We start from the raw sequence: 14,410 nt of genomic DNA on the forward strand, positions 1-14,410 counted from the left end.
TGGATTAATAATCAATTCATACTGCATGTTTGCCTCTTCCTGTGTTATCTGTTAGCATTTCAGAGAACATCTGGACAAGCTGTTCGCCAAAGGGATTGGTCTGCTGGGTGACGCTCTGACCGAAGCGTTCACCATTCTAAATGATGTAAGTTCAGCCTCCGACTTTAACACTGTAAATGTTCGTTCATTCATTCCTTTGTTCGCCACAGACATTGCACAAAGAAATATACAGTAGCTACAGTTGAAGTCGGAAGTTTACAAACACTTAGGTTGGAGTCATTAAAACTAGTTTTTCAACCACTCCACAAATTTCTTGTTACAAACTATAGTTTCGGCAAGTCAGTTATGATATCTACTTTGTGCATGACACAAGTCATTTTTCCAACAATTGTTTACAGACAGATTATTTCACTTATAATTCACTGTATCACAATTCCAGTGGGTCAGAAGTTACATACACTAAGTTGACTGTGCCATTAAACAGCTTGGAAAATTCCAGAAAATTATGTCATGGCTTTAGAAGCTTCTGATAGGCTAATTGACATCATTTGAGTCAATTGGAGGTGTACCTGTGGATGTATTTCAAGGCCTATCTTCAAACTCAGTGCCTCTTTGCTTGACATCATGGGAAAATTTAAAAGAAATCAGCCAAGACCTCAGAAAAATTATCGTAGACCTCCTCAAGTCTGGTTCATCCTTGGGAGCAATTTCCAAATGCCTGAAGGTACCACATTCATCTGTACAAACAACAGTACGCAAGTATAAACACCATGGGACCACGCAGCGTCATACCACTCAGGAAGAACACGCATCCTGTCTCCTAGAGATGACTTGTAGAGATGTACTTTGGCGTGAAAAGTGCAAATCAATCCCAGAACAACAGCAAAGGACCTTGTGAAAATGCTGGAGGGAACAGGTACAAAAGTATCTATATCCACAGTAAAACAAGTCCAAATCGACATAACCTGAAAGGCCGCTCAGCAAGGAAGAAGCCACTGCTCCAAATACGCCATAAAAAAGCCAGACTACGATTTGCATCTGCACATGGGGACAAAGATCGTACTCTTTGGAGAAATGTCCTCCGGTCTGATGAAACAAAAACTGAACTGTTTGGCCATAATGACCATCATTATGTTTGGAGGAAAAAGGGGGAGGCTTGCAAGCTGAAGAACACCATCCCAACCGTGAAGCACGGGGGTGGCAGCATAATGTTGTGGGGGTGCTTTGCTGCAGGAGGGACTGGTGCTCTTCACAAAATAGATGACATCATGAGGCAGGAAAATTATGTGGATATATTGAAGCAAATGGACAATGACCTTCCAAATGGACAATGACCCCAAGCATACTTCCAAAGTTGTGGCAAAATGGCTTAAGGACAACAAAGTCAAGGTATTGGAGTGGCCATCACAAAGCCCTAACCTCAATCCTATTGAAAATTTGTGGGCAGAACTGAAAAAGCGTGTGTGAGCAAGGAGGCCTACAAACCTGACTCAGTTACACCAGCTCTGTCAGGAGGAATGGGCCAAAATTCATCCAACTTATTGTGGGAAGCATGTGGAAGGCTACCCGAAACGTTTGATCCAAGTTAAGCAATTTAAAGGCAATGCTACCAAATACTAATTGAGTGTACGTAAACCTCTGACCCACTGGGAATGTGATGAAAGAAATAAAAGCTGAAATAAATCATTCTCTCTGCTATTATTCTGACATTTCACATTCTTAAAATAAAGTGGTGATCCTAACTGACCTAAAACAGGGATTTTTTACTATGATTAAATGTCAGGAATTGTTGAAATACTGAGTTTAAATGTATTGGGCTAAGGTGTATGTAAACGTCCGATTTCAACTGTGCATCTTACATGTTCCATATCTGTGTATCCACATCATGAACATCACACATAGTATAATATTCAACTCAGCAAATGTCTACTACGTAAAGCGGATGAAACACACAACACAAAACCTTAAACACAAATTGGTTCTCAAATGCGTCTTGGACTTCAGTTTATTTCCAGAATGACTTTTTACTTGATTGAACAACAAATACGTAAACACTCTTGGGTACACAACAGAGAAGTTTGAGTAGAAAGGCAATTAGTTCAGGCACAATAGTTTCATGTCCCAACCTAATTGAATGATGAAAACGAGCAACACCAGTACACTCCAGCAAGGTGTACCTACTTTTTCTCAAGCTCTGAGTACAGCGCGTCTCCTCCCCGTTTTCCCGTTCGAAACGCTTCACTGCAATCCCCGCTATCCTCCGTTCCACCCCCGCGAACACAGACACGTCGATTCTGAAGGTGATTAATGACTGTAATTAATGGTACTGATTAATAAGGAGGATGATTGGAACACAAAGCCGGTGGAGATAAGACCTCTCTGCTCTCCTTTTATCTCTCTGTTTTCAGGCTAGCGGTCCGCCGCAACGCGCAGGGTCCCGGGAGCACGGCTTCAATGTCTGCATTGGTCCGATTAATTAAAGCTAGTCCAATGAATATGGTAATCAGGTGGCCAATAGGCCCAGTGTGAAATGCATTGTTACACTAGGCCAGGCTACAACCTTGGTGAATGGATGGAATGGATACTAACTGGGCTAGAGCCATTTTTCTCTCTGGATTATCGCAGGGCAGATCGAAGGTAGGAGGCAATTGACTAGCTCTGGAGTGGAGTACACTGCACCATTCTCAAGACTATGGTTTCTTGGAGATGTTTCTGTGTTTCTCTGCTAGAAGCAGGACCTGGTCTGAGCATAAACACACCTTGACCATAATATTGATCATCACCATCTTCCCATAATCTCCACAATTGTCAACATTCGTATCCTACCCAATAGCGGTTCGTGGGTAAAATCCAGTGGTGTAAAGTACTTAAGTAAAAATACTTGAAAGTACTACTTAAGTAGATTTGGGGGGCTATCTGTGCTCTACTTTACCATTCATATTTTTGTCAACTTTCACTTTTACTTCACTACATTCCTAAATAAAATTATGTACTTTTTACTCCATACATTTTCCCTGACACCCATTACTCATTACATTTTGAATGCTTAGCAGGACAGAAAAACAGTCTAATTCACACAATTATCATGAGAACATCCCTGGTCATGCCAACTGCCTCTGATCTGGTGGTCTCACTAAACACACATGCTTCATTTGTAAATGATGTCTGGGTGTTGGAGCATGCCACTGGCTAGCTGTGCCGTCTGGGTTGATTAATATAAAGAATATGAAATTATTTATACTTTTAATACTTAAGTATATTTTAGCTATTACATTTACTTTTGATATGTTTTCCTAGTCAATCTCCACACAATACCCCATAACGATAAAGCGAAAACAGTTTTATAGAAAAAAATGGAATACCTTATTTACATAAGTACACAGACCCTTTGCTATGAGACTCGAAATTGAGCTCAGGTGCATCCTGTTTCCATTGATCATCCTTGAGATGTTTCTGCAACTTGATTGGAGTCCACCTGTGGTAAATTCAATTGATTGAACATGATTTGGAAAGGCACACACCTGTCTATATAAGGTCCCTCAGTTGACAGTTCATGTCAGAGCAAAAACCAAGCCATGAGGTCGAAGGAATTGTCCATAGAGCTCTGAGACAGGGTTATGTCGATGCACAGATCTAGGGAAGGGTACCAAAAAATATCTGCAGCATTGAAGGTCCCCAAGAACACAGTGGCCTCCATCATTCTTAAATAGAAGAAGTCTGGAACCACCCAGACTCTTCCTAGAGCTGGCAGAACAGCCAAACTGAGCAATCAGGGGAGAAGGGCCTTGGTCTTGGAGGTGATCAAGAACCCGATGGTCACTCTGACAGAGCTCCAGCGTTCCTCTGTGGAGATGGGAGAACCTTCCAAAAGGACAACTATCTCTGCAGCACTCCACCAATCAGGCCCTGAGAATCAAGATTCTCTGGTCTGATGAAACCTAGATTGAACTCTTTGGCCTGAATGCCAAGCGTCACGTCTGGAGGAAACCTGGTGGTGGCAGCATCATGCTGTGAGGAGGTTTTTCAGCGGCAGGGACTGGGAGACTAGTCAGGATCGAGGGAAAGATAAACGGAACAAAGAACAGAGAGATCCTTGATGAAAACTTGCTTCAGAGTGCTCAGGACCACAGACTGGGGTGAAGGTTCACCTTCCAACAGGACAATGACCCTAAGCACACAGCCAAGACATCGCAGGAGTGGCTTCGGGACAAGTCTCTGAATGCCCTTAAGTGGCCCAGCCAGAGCCCGGACTTGAACCCGATCAAACATCTCTGGAGAGACCTGAAAATAGCTGTGAAGCGACACTCCCTATCCAACCTAACAGAGCTTGAGAGGGTCTGCAGAGAAGAATGGGAGAAACTCCCCAAATACAGGTGTGCCAAACCTGCAACATCATACCTGTCACGTCCTGACCATAGAACGCTTTTATTTTCTATGGTAGAGTAGGTCAGGGCGTGACAGAGTTTTTTTTTTCTAGTTGTTATTTTCTATGTGGGGTCCTAGTTTAGTTTTTCTATATTTAGGTGATTGGTGTGATTCCCAATTAGAGGCAGCAGGTAATCGTTGTCTGTAATTGGGGATCATACTTAAGTAGCTTGTTTTTCACTGGGGGGTTATGGGATATTGTTTATGTATAGTTGCATTGTTAGTCACGGTTCGTTTATTCTTTATTTTGTTTTGTATTTTCTAAAGTTTCACTTTCTGATAACTTATGCGGAACGCTACTCACGCTGCGCTTTGGTCCGACCATCATTATTATGACGAACGTGACAGAATATCCCATCATACCAGGACCAAGCAGCGTAACCAGGTGAAGGAGTCCTGGACTTGGGAGGAAGCCAGGAGTGGAGGACATCCTGGACGTGGGACGAAATCATGGCATGAGAAAGAAGCTTGCCATGGAAGCTGGCGGAGGCAGCAAAGGAACATCAACAATGACTCCGGGGTTCGCAACCACGACGGAAGCCCGAGAGACAGCCCCAAAAAGTATTTTGAGAGGCGGCACATGAAGTGGTCGGTGAGGTCGAGGGGCGAGTCGGAGAGCGAAGAGGAATATTGGGGGGTGTCAGAGTCCGTTGAGGAGATATTGGATAAATTGGAGGAGAGTGAACGGAGGGGAGATTTAGAGACTTTTGAGGAATTGTTGGATAAATTGGAGGAGGGTGAAGAGAGAGAGCTGTTGGTTTGGAGTATTATGCACGGCATTTGCCCTGAGGAGCGTGTTAGTCGTCCAATGCCACCTGTGTCAGCTCCCCGTACTCGTCCTGAGAAGTGTGTTAAAGTTCCGGTACAATTGAGGCCGGCTGTACGCACCAGATCTCCAGTGCGCCTTCACAGCGCAGTACGTCCTGTGTCACCTCCTCGTAATCTCCCTGAACTTCGTGTCCCTAGTCCGGTGCATCCTGTGCCTGTTCCTCGCACTCGCCCTGAAGTGCGTGTCACTAGTCCGGTGCCATCTGTACCGGTCTCACGCGTCATGCCTCCAGTGTGCCTCCCCAGTCCAGTACGTCCTGTGCCTGCTCCTTGCACTCGCCCTGAAGTGCGTGTCACCAGTCTGGTGCCACCTGTCCCGGCTCCACGCACTAGGCCTCCAGTGCGCCTGCCCAGTCCAGTACGTCCTGTGCCTGCTCCTCGCACTCGCCCTGAAGTGCGTGTCACCAGTCTGGTGCCACTTGTCCTGGCTCCACGCACAGAGCCTCCAGCGACAGTCTGCAGTCCAGAGCCGCCAGCGACGGTCGGCAGTCCAGAGCCTCCAGCGACAGTCTGCAGTCTGGAGTCTCCGGCGACGGTCTGTAGTCCTGAGCCTCCGGCGACGGTTGGCAATCCAGAGCCTCCAGCGACGGTCTGCAGTCCAGAGCCTCCAGCGACGGTCTGCAGTCCAGAGCCTCCAGCGACGGTCGGCAGTCAAGAGCCTCCAGCGACAGTCCGCAGTCTAGAGTCTCCGGCGACGGTCTGTAGTCCTGAGCCTCCGGCGACGGTCGGCAATCCAGAGCCTCCAGCGACGGTCTGCAGTCCAGAGCCTCCAGCGACGGTCTGCAGTCCAGAGCCTCCAGCGACGGTCGGCAGTCCAGAGCTTCCAGCGACGGTTCCCAGTCCAGAGCTTCTGGCGACAGTTCCCAGTCCAGAGCTTCCGGCGACAGTTTTCAGTCCAGAGCTTCCAGTAACGTTTCACAGTCCGGAACCTCCAACGACGGTCCACAGTCCGGAACCTCCTGAGACGGCCCACAGTCCGGAACCTCCTGAGACGGCCCACGGTCCGGAATCTCCTGAGACGGCCCACGGTCCGGAACCTCCTGAGACGGCCCACGACCCAGAGCCTCCTGAGACGGTCCGCGGTCCTGAACCTCCTGAGACGGCCCACAGTCCGGAACCTCCTGAGACGGCCCACGGTCCGGAACCTCCTGAGACGGCCCACTGTCCGGAACCTCCTGAGACGGCCCACGGTCCGGAACCTCCTGAGACGGCCCGTGGCCCAGAGCCTCCTGAGACGGCCCACGGCCCAGAGCCTCCTGAGACGGTCCGCAGCCCGGAGCCTCCTGAGACGGTCCACGGTCCGGAACCTCCTGAGACAGCCTATGGTCCGGAACCTTCTGATAATGGTCAACGGTTCGGGACCTCTAGCTCCAAGGCCAGAGTCTTCTTCTACGTTGGTGCCCAGTCCAGGCACAGCGTTCAGTCCCGCTCCATGGCCGGAGCCTTCCCCTGCGCCGATGCGCAGTTTAAGCACGGCGTCCAGTCCAGCTCCAAGGCCAGAGTCTTCTTCTGCGTTGGTGCCCAGTCCAGGCACAGTGTTCAGCCTGGGTTCATGGCTGGACCCGCAGGATGAGCGGGGGGGGGGTACTGTCACATCCTGACCATAGAAAGCTTTTATTTTCTATGGTAGAGTAGGTCAGGGTGTGACAGGGTTTTTTTCTAGTTGTTATTTTCTATGTGGGGTTCTAGTTTGGTTTTTCTATGTTTAGGTGATTGGTGTGATTCCCAATTAGAGGCAGCTGGTAATCGTTGTCTGTAATTGGGGATCATACTTAAGTAGCTTGTTTTTCACTGGGGGGTTATGGGATATTGTTTATGTATAGTTGCATTGTTAGTCACGGTTCGTTTATTCTTTATTTTGTTTTGTATAGTAAAGTTTCACTTTCTAATAAATTATGTGGAACGCTACTCACGCTGCGCCTTGGTCCGACCATCATTATTATGACGAACATGACAATACCCAAGAGGACTCAAGGCTGTAATTGCTGCCATTGGTGCTTCAACAAAGTACTGAGTGAAGGGTCTGAATTCTTATATAAATGGGATATTTCATGTTATTTATACATTTGCAAAAAAATTGAAAACCTGTTTTTCCTTTGTCATTATGGGGTATTGTGTGTAGATTGAGGGGAAAAAATGATTGAATCAATTTCAGAATAAGGCTGTAAAGTAACAAAATGAGGAACACTTTCCGTATTGTCTGTATATTTCAAACTAAATACTTTTAGGCTTTTGCTCTAGTAGTGTTTTATTGGGTGACTTTTACTTGAGTCATTTTCTATTAAGATATCTTTACTTTTACTCAAGTATGACAATTAGGTACTTTTTCCACCACTGGTAAAATCACTTGGGAAGCCAAGTGCAAGTAGAAAAACATGTTGACTCACTCTACTTGTAGAGAAACGTCAATGCCATCCTCCTCTCTTTCATGTTGATGTAACGGTCTATCACTCTGTCATACAGTATATGCTCAAATTTTTTGTTGTCCTAGGCTCCCTGGTTAAAATGCTTGCTCGCTAGCCTAACTTCCATTCATGGGCAATGTTAGCTAGTTAACATTAGCCTTCTACATCTAGCTACATATTGAACTTCCATACTCTCCGGCCAGGGGCGCAACAATGTATAAATGAATGGTTGGATCAGAATCGCCCTTATAATCATTGGCCAGAACAGAGAATTAGTCCAAATCCCTAGCTCCATCCATGGCTAATTTAGGAAAGGGACAATTTTAGCTAGCTGGCTAGCTAGCCACTGGAGGACAACAACACAACGAGATGCAACAATTCTAGTTTTTTCTGTCAAGGACGTATGGTCTCAATGGGATTTGATAGGAGTGACGCCAAGTCCAAATACATTTTTGGTGTGCCAGGACCATTCCCAGTTGAGCTGTGAATGGCAAATGTTTTATACTTTTTTTGTTGTCAAGGAAGGCCAGATGCTCGCTGGCTTCCCTTGCCTTCAATGCTACAGGTGGCAAAAATGTCATACTCGTTTGGACCAGACAGCACCAGATAGATGGCCTACACATAGAGAGACAGAGGGGCGCTGTTTCACTCACTTTGATGCTTTCTGCTGTGAGATACATTCAGCCTCTTGCGAATTGAAGGAAAATTATGACACACCGAGAGGTGAAAGATAAATGATTTAATGTTTAAAAACAAACAAATATTGGCCAATTTGTTTGGGAAGCCTGGCTTGCCTTGGCATCCATAAATACACACCACTGACCCTACCATGGAATTATGTATTCTACACTGCATCTGTTTTAAATATTATGGTGAACATTATGTTCTGTCTGGGTGGTATATATATATATATTTATGCTGACAAGGTAAAAATCTGTTGTTCTGCCCCTGAACAAGGCAGTTAACCCACTGTTCCTAGGCCGTCATTGTAAATAAGAATTTGTTCTTAACTGACTTGCCTAGTTAAATAAAGGTTAAAAAATACAAATATAAAAAAAACATGTGGTAATCCGCAGTGGGTACGGAGACCACTGTGCATGCATGTGTAAGAGGTGTGTGTGTCAAAAGAGACAGTCTGTGTCGTATTGTAATCCTGTGTGTGTGTGTGTCCACACACATTCTTGCTATGCTGGTGTGTATTGGGAGCAGAGCCGTGCTCAGCTTAGCAGCTTTCAGACGGCGATAAAGGCGCTCACTCCACAAACCTCTATTTCTCCACATTCCCTCTGTCACAGGTCAATAAACCAGTTAATTACCGCCATGCATCTTCTACCATCAGATTAATGTGGGCTGCACTTCCCGGTTTATTTACAAAGAGATTATCTGTGTTTTAGTCCCTGACGGGGCCCGCGGGCACGCCGGGCGCCAGTATCAGACATCATCAGACATCATCAGTGAAAACAGCTATTACACGGCCACGGGCAGAGATGACAGGCACAGTCTCAGAGCAGACCTGGGTTCAAATACTCAAATACTACTTGAAATCTTTCAAATACTTTTAGCATTTTCGTCTGTAGTGTGAGATGGGCAGAGTTTGCACTCCTTGTGAGTGTTCTATTGGTTCAATTGTGTCAGACTAGCTCAATCAAGCCCAGGTAATCAAGCCCAAATAGTGTTTGAACCCAGATCTGTCTCGGAGTTAGCCCAGGTCTCAGAGACAGAGATGGGATAGGATTAGAGGAGAGATGAACATGCCCCGTGAATAACTGTTGCTCCTTTTTGGAGATAGTCATCTGGCTGTCGGGAAGACCATGGTGCAAAATCTGTCGTTGATGTTCCCACCTGGTTCAACTCAATGAGTTTCCTTATTAGAAAAATAGTAAATAGTAGATCATCTATATCAATTAATCATCTGAACTTTAATCAACCAAAATCTGCCTAAAACTACAGAGTCAAGTCCCTAACTATGTATTTCTGTGTATGTGTATCTGTGTTGGATGTGATGATGGTGTATCTATCTCTGTGTAAGCGTCTGTGTTCTTCCTGTGTGCATAGTTTAACCAGACTGGGCATGGCAGTGTGTGTAGCCAGGCTATCATGCTGGTGACTGATGGGGCAACGCAGATGTATGACGATGTCTTCGCCAAGTTCAATTGGCCAGACAGAAAGGTGAGATACTGGTCATGGCTGGGAAGGCACTACAATAGGTAGTCTCTCTCTCTCTCTCTCTCTCTCTCTCTCTCTCTCTCTCTCTCTCATACAAACAACCATTCACTAACTCCCACACACACACACACACACACACCACACACACACACACACACACACACACCCACACACACACACACACACACACACACACACACACACACACACACACAGCTGCAAAAAAAATCGAATTTCTTTGTGTTGCTATAAAATGGACAATAACTTGCATTTATCAAACTTACTATACCTACCAATCCTATCTCATTCTATCTTATATTTCTTACGTCTACAAAATAACTCAGAGATTCACAGCCATCTCCAACACCCCTGAAATGGATTCCAGTTGCTTATCTCTTCATCAGAAAAGTCTCATAAAACTCCATCTTCGTAAAACTCCATCCTCGTAAAACTCCATCCTCGTAAAACTCCATCCTCGTAAAACTTCCTTTCATCACCCATTTGTTGCAGAAAGTTTTCCTCCACAGGAAAATGCAAATGAGTGCAAATGGACTTTGTGATTTACATAAATGCAACAGAAACCGGCAGAAATGCTTTCTCTTCATGTGGGGGGCATTCCAGTCATTCATTCAGATTCAAGTGATAGAATTTGCATTCAAATGGAGTCCATTGGTTTCCTGCAGGAACTTGATGATCTGATATGTACCTAAATGCATTCGAAACCTGTAATACTCAGAAAAACATAAAAATAAGCAATGTAAAAAATACTGTATTTGTCTCAGTATTACCATAGCTGATGGAATTTGAAGGTATTGCAGGAAGATACTGATGTCCCTGTGCCATCCATGGTAGGCACTGGTTAAATCACTGGGTGTATAATCTTAGATAGTGGAAAGAAGCGTCTAGTCTTGGGTTATTGCCACCAAAACAGAGTTCCAAATCAACATTTGTGCCTATCAACCAAACATTCCAACATTCCATTTTCAATTGCTATATCATCATTTTCAAATGTAATTGTATTCTAATCAATATAATGACCATGGCAACACCGTTGCTCTTATCAACCAAACATTTTCAATTGAAACATTCTGCCAACTTTGCTTTGGTTGATTTTGTATTGTTATGACAATGACACACCGACACTCCAATCCATCTCTCCTTCTCATTTTCTCACTGCCTCGGTTTTCCTTTCAAACTCTCATTGTGAGTCTGTTTCATTTGAGATTTTTTTCTGCTTGTGCCGTGAATTCCTTCCTTTGAGACTTGACCATTTCCATCGTTTTAAAATGATTACAGTGAGGGAAAAAAGTATTTGATCCCCTGCTGATTTTGTACGTTTAACCACTGACAAAGAAATGATCAGTCTATAATTTTAATGGTAGGTTTATTTGAACAGTGAGAGACAGAATAACAACAAAAAAATCCAGAAAAACGCATGTCAAAAATGTTATAAATTGATTTGCATTTTAATGAGGGAAATAAGTATTTGACCCCCTCTCAATCAGAAAGATTTCTGGCTCCCAGGTGTCTTTTATACAGGTAACAAACTGAGATTAGGAGCACACTCTTAAAGGGAGTGCTCCTAATCTCAGTTTGTTACCTGTATAAAAGACACCTGTCCACAGAAGCAATCAATCAATCAATCAGATTCCAAACTCTCCACCATGGCCAAAACCAAAGAGCTCTCCAAGGATGTCAGGGACAAGATTGTAGACCTACACAAGGCTGGAATGGGCTATAAGACCATCGCCAAGCAGCTTGGTGAGAACGTGACAACAGTTGGTGCGATTATTCGCAAATGGAAGAAACACAAAAGAATCTCCCTCGGCCTGGGGCTCCATGCAAGATCTCACCTCGTGGAGTTGCAATGATCATGAGAACGGTGAGGAACCAGCCCAGAACTACACAGGGGGATCTTGTCAATGATCTTAAGGTAGGTGGGACCATAGTCACCAAGAAAACAATTGGTAACACACTATGCCGTGAAGGACTGAAATCCTGCAGCGCCTGCAAGGTCCCCTGCTCAAGAAAGCACATATACATGCCCGTCTGTAGTTTGCCAATGAACATCTGAATGATTCAGAGGACAACTGGGTGAAAGTGTTGTGGTCAGATGAGACCAAAATGAAGCTCTTTGGCATCAACTCAACTCGCTGTGTTTGGAGGAGGAGGAATGCTGCCTATGACCCCAAGAACATCATCCCCACCATCAAACATGGAGGTGGAAACATTATGCTTTGGGGGTGTTTTTCTGCTAAGGGGACAGGACAACTTCATCGCATCAAAGGGACGATGGACGGGGCCATGTACCGTCAAATCTTGGGTGAGAACCTCCTTCCCTCAGCCAGGGCATTGAAAATGGGTCGGGGATGGGTATTTCAGCATGACAATGACCCAAAACACACGGCCAAGGCAACAAAGGAGTGGCTCAAGAAGAAGCACATTAAGGTCCTGGAGTGGCCTAGCCAGTCTCCAGACCTTAATCCCATAGAAAATCTGTGGAGGGAGCTGAAGGTTCGAGTTGCCAAACGTCAGCCTCGAAACCTTAATGACTTGGAGAAGATCTGCAAAGACGAGTGGGACAAAATCCCTCCTGAGATGTGTGCAAACCTGGTGGGCAACTACAAGAAACGTCTGACCTCTGTGATTGCCAACAAGGGTTTTGCCACCAAGTACTAAGTCATGTTTTGCAGAGGGGTCAAATACTTATTTCCCTCATTAAAATGCTAATAATTTTATAACATTTTTGACATGCGTTTTTCTGGATTTTTTTGTTGTTATTTTGTCTCTCACTGTTCAAATAAACCTACAATTAAAATTATAGACTGATCATTTCTTTGTCAGTGGGCAAACATACAAAATCAGCAGGGGATTAAATACTTTTTTCCCTCACTGTAGATGGCAGTTCGATTTTCCTTCTTGACGTTTGACAAAATTTAGTTCTTATTATCCAAGTACAGCTCATAGCCCAGTAAATGTACAATTGCCTGAAATATACATGTATTTTATAGTGCTGACCTGACACACCGTGACATTTGTCCTAACCAGGGAAACATGGGGATAAACTGTTTTCAAGGGCAGAATCATGGTTCAGCCTCAGTCCCTAAGCACTCACTCACGCATGGTTTACGCTGCACACAGAACAAAGAGGCAGTCAAAACCTAAAACATTTCACACAAGCTGCTTTCCTTTGCCTATTAAGCATGTCTCTTTTTGAACTGTTTTATCCTCTGCCAGTCCAAACCCTGTTCAATGATCAGAAAATATGGTAACACTTTACTTAAGGTGATGATTATGTCGATTTTTCACTTGACCTTTATTTAACCAGGCAAGTCAATTAAGAACAAATTCTTATTTACAATGACGGCCTGGCAAGAGGAAAAGGCCTCCTGTGGGGACGGGGCTTGGATAAAAATTTATTAAAAATTAATGAATTGAAGACAAAACGGACAACACATTATGTAGCATTCATAAAGCCTTTATAAGCATGACATAAAGAGTCATAATGGAGGGGCTGCGGAGATAGCTCAGAGAGCTTGTCCCTGGCGTTCAGTGGCATCTCTCTGTTTGACCTCCATCCACCTCAACGACTGACTGGCCTGACTCAATCAGCCACTCACGCAGACAGTGAACTCTGCTCTTGCGTGTGCATGGCTGGAGGAAGAGGACTGAATGTACTCCAGTGTCTAGCCTCTCTCCTCCTGTCTTCTCTCTGCCTCTACTACCCCAGGCTTGCTCTCAGTGCTCTAGAGCCCTTCCTCTCCTCTTGTACGTATCCACATAGAGTAGCCTTCTCCCTGCCTCTACCTCTATACTGCCCCAGACTGTAGCTCTGTGCTGTGGAACCCCTCTCCTCCTGTATCTACCTACCCTCAGTCATTCCCCTGCCTCTCTCTGGCGCCCCAGGCTGGCAACAGGATCTCTGAATCCCCTCCTCCAGTACCATAAGCTTCGCCCTGCTTCTGCCTCTCAGCCTCTGTCATTGTCGCCCAAGGCTGGCTCTCTACTGGAGGGTCTTTCTGGGGGGTATTTTCTGGGCCACTCTGTGACAAACGGCTGGGTGAAAGCATTAGACAAATGCAATTGAAATTAAATGGGCTGCTGTGCTATTCACAGTGCAATAAAAACAGCAGCTTACGGCCCTTTTGTCCAGTCCTATCAAGCAAATGCGTGTCGCACAAAGCGGCAGTATTTGGCAGTGTAACTCCCCCCCCCCCCCATCCCCAAACATACCCAGAGGGGCAGTATTTGGCAGCCGTTCACTCCGGTTCTCCTATATGCTTAGCATAGCATCTGGAGCCAATGAGCCGTGCCGTATTGGCAGAGAGTCACAGAAAGTACACACATGGACTCGTTCCCATGTCCAGCTTGAAGCCCTCTGATTGGCTTACGCCACAGAGAGAACGTAACCTGCCTCTTGTCTCTCCGTGCTGCCGACTTAGGTTTATACATACACCGAGATCTAATGAAGCGCAGGCGTGCAGATATATGGATGGATGGATGAGCAAGAAAGGGAGCAAGAGGGAGGGAAAAACAATGAAAAGGAGAAATGGATGAGGAGAGGAGATGAGAGAGGAAGGGAGAAA

The 14,410-nt window shown here is 45.2% G+C and overlaps 1 protein-coding gene across 2 annotated transcripts in view; it reads left to right on the forward strand.

Moving 5' to 3' along the window:
* LOC106565153 (voltage-dependent calcium channel subunit alpha-2/delta-3) overlaps positions 1-14,410 on the forward strand; it is a 62,250-nt gene that overhangs the window by 21,767 nt on the left and 26,073 nt on the right. For both annotated transcript variants that reach the window (XM_045692012.2, XM_014131951.3), the window contains exons 10-11: positions 56-145; positions 9,714-9,827. In XM_045692012.2, coding sequence (XP_045547968.1) covers positions 56-145; positions 9,714-9,827 — 204 coding nt within the window. The remainder of the gene's footprint in view (positions 1-55; positions 146-9,713; positions 9,828-14,410) is intronic.

This window comes from Salmo salar, chromosome 12 (assembly GCF_965601325.2).
Source record: "Salmo salar chromosome 12, fSalSal1, whole genome shotgun sequence".
NCBI classification, from domain to species: Eukaryota; Metazoa; Chordata; class Actinopteri; order Salmoniformes; family Salmonidae; genus Salmo; species Salmo salar.